The following is a 12922-nucleotide window of genomic DNA, read 5'->3' on the forward strand; positions in this document are numbered from 1 at the left end:
GGTAGTACTAAATAATATTTTGAAAGATGTAATCCGTTTTCATTAGTGAAGTTGACTGGTCCATAGAATAGAGATAAAAGCATTACCATAGGGTCATTCATCGAAAATCATAGAGAGGCATAGAGAGAAGGGAGGAAAGAGGGAAGACGATGACATGGCCACCCTGACATGTGGGGTCCACGTGGATCCTACGCTGATTTAGCCATCACATAGGATAAAACCGGAGTTAAAACTATCGTGGGATATTGTTTGCACTGGTTTTGTAAGTTGGGGGATGTGTTGTATATGGTTTTGCAGTTCAAGAACGATTTCGTAACTCGATGACAAGTTGAGGGACCTTGGTGTACTTTTTCCATTCTAATCAGGTTTCGTCGAGCGTAGCTGGGCCTTACCTTCGGCCCGGCCCACTCCGACTCCACCCGCTGCGGCGGCAGAGATGACCGCGCGGTGAGAGACACACACGGCAGCAAGGCAGAGGCGCACACACACTGGCAATGATTAAAAATGGCGCGGCCTCGCTGATGGTGCGCCTCCTCCACCTGCCCCGCGCCGCATCCGCCCCCACCTACCCCCGCCGCCGCCACCACCTTGCCCTCCTCCCCTCGCTCCGGCTACGAGTGCCGGCGCCCGCCGCCGCCGCCGCCATGTCGAGTGCCGCGGCGGCGCAGGAGGTCGCCGACCAGAAGCGCGCGCTGCGGTCCGAGGTGCGGAGGGCGCTCAGGGCCCTCACCCCCGAGCAGCGCGCCAGCGAAGGTGATCCCCCTTCTCGCTCATATGGCCCAAGCATCTGATTCCGCTGTCCCTGATGTAAATCGATTGAGCCGTTGGCCACCAGCTGCTCGTCGATTTGCCGACAAGGGCTGCTGCTTTTACTGTGTTGGCTATTAGTATTGGCGCTCACAGAAAAGGATGATGAAATCATGTCTGAATAAGCATTAGGCAAGCAAAATTTAACTTGGCGATACACTTCAATCTCTCATCAGTAGCTAGCATTAGAAGGATCACATTAGGGACATTCCAACCTGATGGCAGGCGTCGTTTAACAATTGAATCGAACTGCCTGTCATGAGAAAATCACAGAAGGACACCAAGACAAAAGGGTTGCTACCTTTGCTTCTGTAGCTGGACCAACTATATTTGGTTGTGTTGTTTCCACCCCCCCCCCCCCCCCCATCTTCTGTAACTGCAACGAAGTAGATTTTTGTTTTGTTAATTTTTCTCTTCAAAGACCTGAAGTGTAATGCGGACGTCAGTGCTACTTATGCTTCTGTTGCTGGAACACAACAGGTGTTGTTTGTGTTGATTTGCGAAGTTTATGGATGTGTTTTTTCTTATATTTCCAGACCAGGCTATTCAAAATGCAATTTTGAACTCTTCTTGGTTCAAAGAAAGCAAGCGGTTATGTGCTTATATAAGCTGTGCACAATTGCGGGAAGTTGATACATCAAAAGTACTGTCAGAAGTTTTATCCCCAAATTCTGGTGAGTACTATATACAGATATGCCCCCTTGATTTCTCCTGCTTCTAACAATTTGATTTGTTTCAGAACATGGACATGCAAAGGATCTTTATGTTCCTCGAGTGGAAGATAAGAATCGCAATATGCGGATGCTCAAAATCACTACCATGGATGATTTAGTTAAAAATTCAATGAACATTCTAGAACCATCACCACTTGATGCTAGTGGGAATGCTCGTGAAGAAGGTATGAAGTTTATCTAGGTGATACAATGAAACTTTTCCTCGGTTGATTAAGTTAGTGCATCACTGGGTAGCTAATATGATTTATATGCATTACACTGATCCTCTTTTAATGCTTACAGTGTTGTCAACCTCTTCCCCTGTCGATCTTTTTCTATTGCCTGGTAAGCCCTTCAATCTCTTAATACACTGCATCCATCACTGAACATTCAATTGAATAATGATTGTTATTCATGTAGGACAAGCTTTTGATAGGACTGGACGAAGATTAGGACGTGGTGGAGGGTAGGTCTACACATTATTCTATCTTTCACTTTAATAACTGCCTGTATTGAAGTTGCCAAATACTGTTAGTGTCATCTTCATCCAATATCTATGCAGTGGTTCAATTGCTAACTTTGGGTCCTATTCAACAACTTATTCATGTCATGATTTTGCTAACTCTGAATATTTGGCATGCAAGCATTCCAAAATGAAGTCCAAGGATGCTCTAGTGTATTAGCAGACCCAAGTAATAGAGAAAAGTTACCTACCACAGTGGAAATTAAACATACTTTATAGATGCAGAAACTCGTTGTAGGGTGATCCACATGGATGAAAGTTCTTGGTCTAGCAGCACAAATCAAATACCTGTCACAACATCTGCAGAACATCTAAGAAATGTAAGAGCTGGTAGTTGAATGGTTGCAGTGTAGCGTGTGGATTTAGAAACTAAACTGTGTAAACATAAGTCGTGGAATCTGGGTTGGCATCTTGACAATTAGATTCATAACTTACTTTCTGTGCTTTATTCGCTGTTAGTTTGAAGAACTCAGGCTATTCGTGTGGGTGCGGCCTTTGCTTTCTTTTTTAGATTGTATAGCCTCCACAGCTCTATGATGTGCATTTTATTTCCTCTGTTAGGGAGAAAGTATATGATGTCTCTGCATATTAGTTTTGTGCTTTGGCTGTATCTCATTTGATTTAACACAATCTGCTTAATGGTCCACAATTCGTCAAGTGCATCTAAAATGCATATAATGGCAAGGGGCACATGAACTTCAAATCTTTTTAATGCCATCCTGTCACCAATAGTTCATTTATGCCAGTTTGACTTAGTATTGTTTAGACCAAAGCCTGAAATTTTTCCTTCATCTAAATTATATATTTGTATGTTTGTTCATCGAAGGTACTATGACACATTCTTGATGAGATATCAAGAACTTGCTAAAGAGAAAGGGTGGGATCAGCCTCTTCTAGGTATGATGTGCAGATTTCCAGAAGTTCAGTTGTTTTTGTTTACTTTAGACTCTTTTTGTTTGTTATTACACATCGTTGACATGTTATGTCATTTTAGTTGATTATAGTTACGGAAAGTTTACTATTGGTCCCTTAACGTCAAAAACAGGACCAAAGTGAGCTGTTTTGAAGTAGCACCAACACCATGAACAGAGGGGCCAACCTGTTGGTAGCCTAATATGTTCTGTTGGTTCCTTGATGTAACATGCTATTTTGTATTTTCTACTACAATGATTATTTGGTTTGGCCCGCAATACTGAACCAAATTTCATAATCAGATCCCAACAAGCTTTCAGATTCTTTTATGAAGGGTATCAGGGATTCTTGGTCCAACCAGAAACTAAATTGTGGTGACTAGTTCCTTAATCACGTGGTGAATTAACAAGTCAACTAGAAGTTACATTATAATTTAACTGAACCAAAGCTTGTAATTGCATTTCATTTACTTCTACATGCCCATGAAATACGTATACCTAGTGGGCACACTTTTGTGCGTTGCAGTTCATAGTTACATTTAAATGATGAAATCCGATCTAGCACTATTATTGCTAAATGATTGACTAATGGCCTGATTTTCTATTTGAAGTCGCGCTTTCATACTCGGTGCAAATTTTGGAGGAAGGCATCATCCCAGTCAACTCAACAGATGTTCCTATTGATGCTCTGGTCTCATCCTCTGGCATCATTCCAATCAGTCCTGCAGCATTGGCGAGGATATAATTGAGCTGATTGGTTTCTGCTTTGCGTTGACAGTCAACCTCTCTTCCCTGAACAACACTTTTTTAGATAATGCTTCACCAAAGCTGAGAAATTTTTCGATCAAGTGATTTTGTTACGCAATGTATCTGTATTCTGAATATGAATTGATTTTGTCTGCGTATTGTAATGACAACTTTGATCAAACATACAATAAGTTCAATATATATTCATAGAGGACTATGGACCTGAATATGTGCAGTTTGGTTTGGCCCATTGCTCCCCTCAGGCAGTTCTGAAGCCCTAAACTCTAGCCCACATGTTCATGATACTTCACCGAATTCAGCGCATGCAAAATTTGTTTGTAGATACTGTATTAACTGGTCGGACGAAACACTCCTGTTAATCAGTTAATGTTCACGATGTCTACTGATTTGAACAATCAATCTCAACGGAAATAGTGACATTCATCTTTTGAAATTACGTCACTCAGTTCAGAATAGGCAATGTACAGCAGAGCAATTTGCTCGGTTCGACAAAAGAATCATGAACTGAGGCATTGGTTTACAACAAAAACAGCCGATTGCCAATGGCGTCAACCCTAACACATGGTTAACAACTAGAGATCACGAACCCTAAAACGAGCTACAAAAGACCTTGTCAGGAGGACGCCATGATCATGGCTTGTTCACGTCCTCCGGTGAGATGAACGGGTCGTTGAACTCGACGGTCCTGACCATGCTGGCGATCTCCCGTCGCGCCGCCTCCCTCTGCCGCGCGATGTCCCTCCGCATGTGTGGGCGGGCCCTCTCAATGGCCTCGCGCAGCGAGTTCTCCGCCGCACTGGGATCCGGCCGCGCCGCCGGCGCCGGCGACGGCGTCGGTGAGGGCTGTACGCGCGGGCTGCTCGTCGTCGCGCACTGTCCCGCGCTCTCGCCGTCCTTCTCTTGCCTCCGCTCGTCGCTCTTGCACTTCTTGATCGCGCGTGGCGGCGTCGCGTCGTCGCCGCGGACGGCGGCGTGGGCGCGGACCGGGGTCTCTTTCTTCGAGCGCGACGGCGAAGCCGCCGGTGTGGTGGCCCTGGCGGAACGCACCGGCGGGCTTCTCGTCCTCGCGCATCCTTGCGCGCTCTCGGCGTCCTTCTCTTGCCCCCGCTCGCCGTTCTTGCAGCTCTTGATCGCGCGTGGCGGCGTCGCGTCGTCGTCGCGGACGGCGGCATGGGCGCGGACCGGGGTCTCTTTCTTCGTGCGCGACGGCGGCGGCGCCGGTGAGGTGGCCCTGGCGGAATGCACGGCCGGGCTTGTCATCCCCGAGCTTTCTTGCGCGTTCTTGGCGTCCTCTTGCCTCCCCTCGCCGTCCTTGCATTTCTTGATCGCGCTCGCGCCGTCGTCGCGGCCGCCGGCGTGGGAGCTGCTGGCCAGGGCCTCTTCATTCACGCAGCACGACGCCGCCGCCCGCGCCGCCGGCGTGGTTGTCCCGGAGGGATTCACGCGCTCCGGCGCCGGCTGGCTCGCCGTGCCGGAGCTCTCCTCGCCCTCGGGGCGGCGCTTGGTGGTGGTGGTGGAGAGCGGGTGATCCATCGGAAGCCGCTCCTCCTGTTTGCCGGCGTCCTCCTCCGCCCTCGCGGCGCGGGCGGGTTTGATGCGGATGCGCACCTTGAACGGCGGCCGAGGTGGCGGCGGAGGCGGCGCCGGCGCGGCCATGCTCGTGTCTCTCTTAGCCAAGGCTTTTTGCTCCTCGCTTCTTGATCTCTGGGTTTTCTCGAGGGTTTAGGGAGCTCACGCGAATTGATGGATGTAGAGATGGCTGCCACCCCTGCGCCTTTGCCTATATACAAGGGAAGGAGACGTTTGATGCTTCAAGTCGGCGCTTTGCCGCTTTCCATTTCCGGATGGAACTATGGAAGCGTTGCCAAGTTAGCACTGCATATTTTTTGAGTAACAAACCACCGGTCTGAAGAGAGAAGAAAACATGGATTGTGAATTGAGCTACGACCTTACATGTAAGACACAAAAATACACGTCAAAGAAAATGAGCTACGAAGAATATATGAAATTTAGGGTCTGTTTAGATCCCACCCTAAATTTTACGCCCTGGCACATCGAACGTTTGAACACATGCATGAGGTATTAAATATAGGCTAAAAAATAACTAATTGCACATATTACGACTAATTTGCGAGGCAGATCTTTTAAGTCTAATTGCTCCATGATTTGACAATGTGGTGCTACAGTAAACATTTACTAATGACGGATTAATTAGGCTTAATAAATTCGTCTAGTTGTTTACTGACGGATTCTGTAATTAGTTTTTTTATTAGTACCCGAACACCCCATGTGACACGCTAAAACTTTACCCCCACACCCCTTAAAAGAAAACTCTAAAGTCTGCTTTGTTCTGACAAGCTTGAGCATTAGTTCACTTCTGTCCTGTTTTGTCTGAACGCAATTAGTATCTTACCAAAGAAAAAAAAATTCAGATGATCATGTGCTCGTGCCTACAGATGGTGATCAAAATATAGGAATTCCTTCATTTTCCTGTTCATGATCAAAAAAATTGTTCTGATCATATATGCCACACGAGGTATCTGGTACCTCATCCAGGCCGTGCATGGTGGTCGTTAAGCACGGGACGGAATGCCGCGGAGACACGGCTGACAGCGTCGCCGGTCGCCGGGGAGGCGGAGAAGAGCAGGGGAAAGCGGGAGAAATACCGTTCTGATAAATTCAACGGCATCTTGGCATCTTTTCGTCAAGACTATGAATAAAATCGGCATTTGTTGGAATTTGAAATGGGAGAAACACAGAAGGAATGTAGGCTTCAAATTTGTTTGGTTGTACATCCATGTGTTTGAAGAATCAAGTTAAACAGTAAGAGAAATTTCATATGAAAAAGGGCACAATAAACCCAATCACTGAAACCACTGCCGGTGTTTCATGAGATCTATTTGAAATGAATCAAACTCAACAAATTTGACTATATAAGAACATTTATACTACTATATAAGCTCAACTAAATGAATTCCATGCGTACAACAGATGCAAGTGTCGCGCAAAATTTTCAATCTAACAGAAGAAAATTAGAAGATTACACAGGAGGTGATGCAGTGGATTGCAAATACTCTTACCAAATTTAGACAGTACAGGTGATAGCGCCATGGACAAGTGTACATGAACTGATCTCCAACTTCACCCCCACAGTCTCATTCCTCCAAAACAAAAAGCTTGATCACACAAGGGAAATAAACAAGGCAGCCAATCTCTTCCGTCCCTTGGAGTGCCGATCGTATTGACCAAAGATCAGCGCTGATCTCCACCAGCGCCAACATCCATGCCAAGTTGTCATAAGACAGGCTTATAGAATGCAAGGGGAACTTGGAATCACTGGGAGAGGTCAAGGGAAATAAGAATCAGAGTCAGTTAGATTCCTGTGCATGTCAGTTGGTAATTTAGCTGATCATCTTGCGTGCATAAAGAAAAGATTTACCTGATTTCGAAGTGGCGGAGAGAAGAATTGTAGATGGCAGAGGCGTCGAGTGGCGGCTGCCCCTGCTTATGGCAATGGCATTCAGATCACTTGCAAACATGTGCCTATGGCAAATGGGAGCTGCAGAGTAGTACATGTAGCACTAGATGGTGACTGAAGAAGACCCAACACAACCATGATATCGACCATAATGCCCTGGAGAGGGGTGCTCAAGCATGATATCGACCATAAGCATGCACTCAATCTTTTGAAGACATCCTGAATCACCAAAAATCTCCGCATGAACAATTCCCATCCTTAAATCGGTGGAATCTGTTTACATCACGGACAACAATCTCCCTTGCAACTATCTTTGAAATAAATTTTGTTACTGTATGGCAGTCAACACAAACTCGGAGGTTCTTCATCACACGTATTGTTGTTCCAGGTGGCGTGCTAATAATACCAAATACTATTGCAAGTTTCTCACTATGGCCACATAACACCTCTCTCTTCTGCTCTTCTTCAATGTCCTGTAAAACATCCTCCATATTGGGCACATATCCTTGACGAATCATCTGCTCTGAGTAAACATTCAGTGCATCAATAATCCTATCGTACCAGGGATGGGACTTATCATGAGCTATGAACACATGCAATTTGTTCTTCACTTCAATCCAACTGCAAGCTGGTTCCTTCTTCATACCTTTGATTCTCATAGATTTCCGCAGCTGTGCTGCTTCATTCCATCTCCCAGAAGCCGAATACATGTTTGACAAAATTACATGAGATCCCATGCTTTTAGGTTCAAGCTCAAAGATCTTCTTGGCCACTTCCTCAGCTAAAACAGTGTTTTTATGGACCCTGCAAGCCCTTAACAAGGTGGACCAGACGCTTGAAGTTGGTTTTATTTTCATTTCAGAGATGAAATTATATGCTTCATCTAAATCTCCTGCACGACCAAGGGTGTCTGCAAGTGCAGCACAATGCTCAAGGGATGGAACAAATCCATACTGGTTAGACATACTGTTAAAATACTTCCATCCATTGTCCACCAACCCAGCATGACTACATGCAGTCAAAACTGCTAGAAAAGTTATATGATTAGGCTTCACATTTCCCAACTCCATTCTCTCAAACAGCACAAAAGCCTCTGTTGTTGGACCGTGCAATGCATAACCCATGATCATCGCAGTCCATGATACGATGTCAGGTGATTGTATCCCATTAAAAACGCGACGAGCGATGTCAACATTCCCACACTTGCAATACATGTCAATAAGGGAGCTAGATATAAATATGTTATCATTAAATCTGGCACGGATCAAATAGGCATGCAGCTGCTTCCCAAGACGCAACAATGACAAATTGCCAAAGGCAGGTATTAGGCTTGAGAAAGTCACAGGCACGGGCCTCACTCCAGCTTGCAGCATCCGACGGAATATTCCAAGAGCCTCCTCAACTGACCCATTTTGTGCATAACCTGCAAGCATTGAGTTCCACAGAACTGCATCACAGTCTGAGAAGCTGTCGAACACCTTCATAGAGTAATCCATTTGAGTGCAGTTAGCATACATATCAATCAAGCTACTTCCAACAAAAACATCATTGTCAAATCCATTCTTGATAGCATACCCATGGACCACCATGCCTCTCTTGATATCAGCGCACTCCGCAAAGATTGGCAGCACAGTTGACAGTGTAAACGTGTCAGGCATAAATCCATCCCTCCACATCTCCCTAACCATGCTCAGAGCTTCTTGGTGCCTCTTGTGCTCTGCACATCCCAATATCAAAGTGTTCCAAGACACGGCATCCCTCTTGAGCATTTCATCAAACACTTTCCGCATGCTCTCATATGCAGCTGATTCCAGGCCTCCTTCCCCAGAAGGCCCATTTGTCCCAAAGGGGTGATGAAAACCTGGGAGCTTGATGCAGAGGTTGAGGAGGGCATTGGCGGTAAAGCGGTCAGCGAAGGAACCGGAGCGGATGGCGAGAGCATGGAGAGATGCAGCAAGAGTGCAGAGGCCAAGGCCGGCGCAGGACTTGAGTGCAGCAGGGAGGGAGGCCGGAACAGATGATCGGGGCGCAACAGAGGCACGCATTTGTAGGAAGAGAGAGATGGCGTGGAGAAATTGGCCCTGGGAAGCAGCCATACGGATCTGATAGGCCCATGACGGTGGGAAATGTGGAGAAGCAACCGCAGCAAGAGACATTATGTAGCAGTTGCTGTGGCTCCGATGAGAGCTGACTGCAATCAGAAGAGCAGGTCGAGGTTCTACAACCGGAGTGTCAGCTCAGGCAGTGGGTGGGGGTGGCAAGCATCCGGTGAGAAAACTTGAAGGCAAGGCCCAGTTGTCAGCTTCGTGTGCTACCTACTGTTCGTGCAGAGTGAGAGGCTCAATTGTGAGTATGATATGGTAACAAGTGATTCAATTCAACTTTAAACTCTGTCCTCTGTCCTCCACATTTTTCCAAAACAAACTAGTAAGAAAAACCGAATTGATTTTCAGAACTTACTTTTCACTTTCAGTGCCAGCAACTGCCTCTTGATGCTCTTTCTTGTGATTGCTACCAAGTTTCTCAACAGCCAGTAGTGGATGTAGAATTGCACGGCTGGGTATTCGAAGTAACAAGGTATTATTCAATATGAAAAGTTCACAGTATCATACATCAAAATACAAACAGTTCGTATCAGTGGAATCTCAACTAATATTAACAAACTACAAAATAATTAAGAAACCTACTTTCTCCGTTTTACAATGTAAGACTTTCTAGCATTATCCACATTCATATAGATGTTAATGAATCTAGACACATATGAATATCTAGATCCATTAACATCTTTATGAATGTAGAAAATGCTAGAAAGTCTTACATTGTGAATTCACGGAGAGAGTACCGTTTAACTTTGTGTTTTGTCATGCATTGTAATCTAGAAATGATGTCATCATCCTAAAATTGCACAATTTGACAATCAACACCACCGATCAAAATTTCAGTCCACAATGACACGAAAATTATCACAGGAGATAGATGGATTGATGAACAACCGTAACATTCATTCAGGGACTACACATTTTTTTCAAATTTTCAATTGGAGAATGGGGGGGATTCACGGATTTCATCCACTCACCTCAGAACTCTCACAACAATCAGATGGTCCTCGGCCGTAGGTACGTCCTGGGCTCCGAGCGGTGGCCACGCCGCAGCGCCCGCGCCCTAGCAGCTAGGAGTTGATACCTGGCGCCCCCCCCCCCACCCCTCTCCCACGCTGCCGCGCCCTAGCGGGCTGGACGGCTGGACCAACGAAGGCTTGCCGGCTCCTCCTCAGCGGCGGGCCTAGCTTTTTGAACTTGTGTATTCAAAATGACAAGGGGGTAAAAAAAATCTGTTCATACACCTAATAGCCTAAAAATTAGCTTGTATAGTACTCCCTCCATTCCAAAATATTTGATGCCGTTGACTTTTTTAAACATGTTTGACCATTCGTCTTATTCAAAAAAATTTAAGTAATTATTAATTCTTTTCCTATCATTTGATTCATTGTTAAATATACTTTAATGTATACATATAATTTTACATATTTCACATATAATTACAATATTTAGCGTATATAACATAAAATTGATCATAAGTTCACACATTGATAGAATTGGTAAATATGTAGAAATACTAATTGGTAAACATATCAAAGTGCCAACATATGAAATACAAAAATGATAGAAAATAATAAATTGGGAAGAAATCTTACAATTCAAGGAGGTGCCGAGGTGGCCGACGGTCGACGGAGATGGCGAGATGGCGGCCAAGCCTCCAAGCGACCAAGCCGCGCCCGCGCCTGCTGCAGCCGCCAAGCCGCGTCGACGCCGAGTCGCCGCCGCGCCGCAGACCCGCAGGCGGCAGGCCGCAGTCCGCCGCCGCCGCACACGCCGACGCTGGCCGCCGCTCAGCCGCTGCCTGCCGCCTGCCGCCTGCCGGCCTGCCCTGCGGCTCGCCGCCTCGCCGCCGCCGCGCCGCAGCCCGCAGCAAGGGCTCGGCGGCTGTGCTCCTCCCGCGCTGCACCCTTCCAGATCCTCCCGCGCCGCTGCACCCGGCGCCGTAGCCTTGGCCGCCGGACCGCGCGCGCCGCCCACGCCGCGCTACCGCCGTCGGAGAGGAGAGGCCCTCCGGGTTTAGGGGTTGTGCGTGACTAGCCACTGGGCCTTCTGGTTCTGGTTCTGGGCAGCTTGTGCCTGCCTTTGTAGGCTGAGAGGCCCACGAACTAAGTGTTTTGGCCCAACTAATTCAAAGCTCATAATGAGTGGTAATCCGCATCGCGACAGAATTTTGTTGCAATCGTGAAAAAAAAAACTTAGTAGTACTCTTCAGTTCAGAATAGATAATGTTTGTTAAGTACATCTGATATTACATGCAGTTCATAATTACTACTAACAGCAGAGCATTTGCTCTGTTTTCAATGTACAAAAGAATTCTAGGTTAAACCACTGGCTCACAACAAAACTGCCAATGATTTCGACATTAAACACTACAATAAACACATGGCTAATAATTTCATATCTCGAACCCCAACAAGAGCTTAAGAAAGAAAATTCTTGGCACCACCATGTTCGATCAGGGTTTGAGATCGTCCATGGGTGAGATGTACGGGTCGTTGAATTCCACGGTCCTGACCATCTTGGCCAGCTCCCGCCGTGGGCCTCCTCCCTCCACAGCGAGACCTCCCTCCGCTTGTCCATGACCGAACGGGCCACGGCGATGGCCGCGCTCAGCGTGTCTTGCGCCGTCGAGGAGCCCAGCCTCGCCGGCGACGGTGACGGCGCCGGCGCGCTCTCCTGCGAGCGCTCGCCGCCGCCGCTGCAATTCTTGATCATCGGGCGTCGCGCCGCGGCGGAGGAGCAACGGGCAAGGGCCGCCTCTTCCTTCTTGCTCAACACATGCTTCTTCTTGCTCGCACGAGAGGCGTCGTCGTCGTCGACGACGACGACTTCGCGGCGGCGCTTGGTGGGGAGCGGCGGCGGCGGCGGCATCTTGCCTCCCCTGGCGGCGTCCTCCGCCGTGGCGACAGGGGCGGGGGTGAGGCGGAGGCGGACGCGTACTACCTCGCGAGGCGGCGGAGCTGGAGCACGGTGGGTCGCAGAGGAGGTGAGATCCTCCTCCTCCTGCAGGACGACCACGCTCGTCTTCCTCATGGTCTGCGCCATGCTCATCATCTTCATGGCTGCTTCTTGCTAGCGCTAGGGGATCGGAGTAGTGGAGGATCGCGAGCTCTCCAGGGTTTAGGAAGAGGGAGTTGGGCAGTGGATGGGAAGCGAAGGGAAGGATGGTGCAGATCTCAAACCAGTTGGGTTAAGACTTAAGAGGAGGCGGCGCTTCGAGTCGGAGTCGGTCTCGCTGTCTCGCGCGCGCGGGAGAATTGGATGAGGGGGGTAGCGCGTTTGCCAAATTTCCGTTGGTTGATTTGATCTCGTCCGTTCGATCGGAAGCTCGGTTAATCCACTTTTAATCCCCACCATTGATGTGCTTTAATTTTCATGCAGGTTTTTATTCGAGGAGCATGTGCCATGTGCGTGGTGTTAAGTACTGAACTAGTGATGCTGATGATCACCTAATTCAACTCTACGCTGAATTACACCCGAGTTCTGACCAATCGATCAACCTAATTAAGCTTCACAAAAATAAATCGGCACTTTTCTTTCAAAGATAGATCAGACCAATCGTTCAGTTCACAAAAATAGTACAGCTGTTCAACAGAGGACTTCTAAATTTTGCCATTGGCTAA

The 12922-nt window shown here is 47.3% G+C and overlaps 3 protein-coding genes across 5 annotated transcripts; 1 reads left to right on the plus strand and 2 right to left on the minus strand.

The window, feature by feature from the left end:
- The first annotated feature begins 460 nt into the window (after positions 1-460).
- LOC127778487 (5-formyltetrahydrofolate cyclo-ligase, mitochondrial) lies at positions 461-3936 on the plus strand. Its single transcript, XM_052305095.1, has 7 exons — positions 461-753; positions 1344-1481; positions 1547-1705; positions 1824-1865; positions 1941-1986; positions 2870-2940; positions 3566-3936. The coding sequence occupies exons 1-7, from the start codon at positions 495-497 to the stop codon at positions 3697-3699; spliced, it is 849 nt and encodes a 282-aa protein (XP_052161055.1). The 5' UTR covers positions 461-494; the 3' UTR covers positions 3700-3936.
- A 416-nt stretch (positions 3937-4352) lies between these two features.
- On the minus strand, positions 4353-5378 carry LOC127780299 (uncharacterized). Its single transcript, XM_052307210.1, has one exon. The coding sequence runs from the start codon at positions 5376-5378 to the stop codon at positions 4353-4355; it is 1026 nt and encodes a 341-aa protein (XP_052163170.1).
- Positions 5379-6658: 1280 nt separating this feature from the next.
- Positions 6659-11018, minus strand: LOC127780899 (putative pentatricopeptide repeat-containing protein At3g23330). Of its 3 annotated transcripts, none has more exons than XM_052307889.1 (5): positions 10895-11018; positions 10277-10495; positions 9661-9756; positions 7162-9515; positions 6659-7058 (listed from the first exon to the last, which is right to left on the minus strand). In XM_052307889.1, exon 4 carries the CDS (start codon positions 9354-9356, stop codon positions 7425-7427), a length of 1932 nt encoding a protein of 643 aa, XP_052163849.1. In that variant the 5' UTR covers positions 9357-9515; positions 9661-9756; positions 10277-10495; positions 10895-11018; the 3' UTR covers positions 6659-7058; positions 7162-7424. The 3 variants fall into 3 exon arrangements, with proteins under 3 accessions (XP_052163849.1, XP_052163847.1, XP_052163848.1); XM_052307887.1 differs by having other exon boundaries at positions 7162-9518; XM_052307888.1 differs by lacking the exon at positions 10277-10495 and having other exon boundaries at positions 7162-9518; positions 10895-11015.
- Positions 11019-12922: the final 1904 nt, after the last annotated feature.

This window comes from Oryza glaberrima, chromosome 7 (genome assembly GCF_000147395.1).
Source record: "Oryza glaberrima chromosome 7, OglaRS2, whole genome shotgun sequence".
In the NCBI taxonomy this organism is placed as follows: domain Eukaryota; kingdom Viridiplantae; phylum Streptophyta; class Magnoliopsida; order Poales; family Poaceae; genus Oryza; species Oryza glaberrima.

Excerpts from the sequence above, each read along its gene's own strand:
- LOC127780899 (XM_052307889.1), bottom strand. The coding sequence starts at position 9,356 with ATGTCTCTTGCTGCGGTTGCTTCTCCACATTTCCCACCGTCATGGGCC.
- LOC127778487 (XM_052305095.1), top strand. The coding sequence starts at position 495 with ATGATTAAAAATGGCGCGGCCTCGCTGATGGTGCGCCTCCTCCACCTG. Across the intron at positions 1,987-2,869 it reads AGATTAGGACGTGGTGGAGG|GTACTATGACACATTCTTGA; the intron begins GTAGGTCTACAC and ends TGTTCATCGAAG. Across the intron at positions 2,941-3,565 it reads GTGGGATCAGCCTCTTCTAG|TCGCGCTTTCATACTCGGTG; the intron begins GTATGATGTGCA and ends TTCTATTTGAAG.
- LOC127780299 (XM_052307210.1), bottom strand. The coding sequence starts at position 5,378 with ATGGCCGCGCCGGCGCCGCCTCCGCCGCCACCTCGGCCGCCGTTCAAG.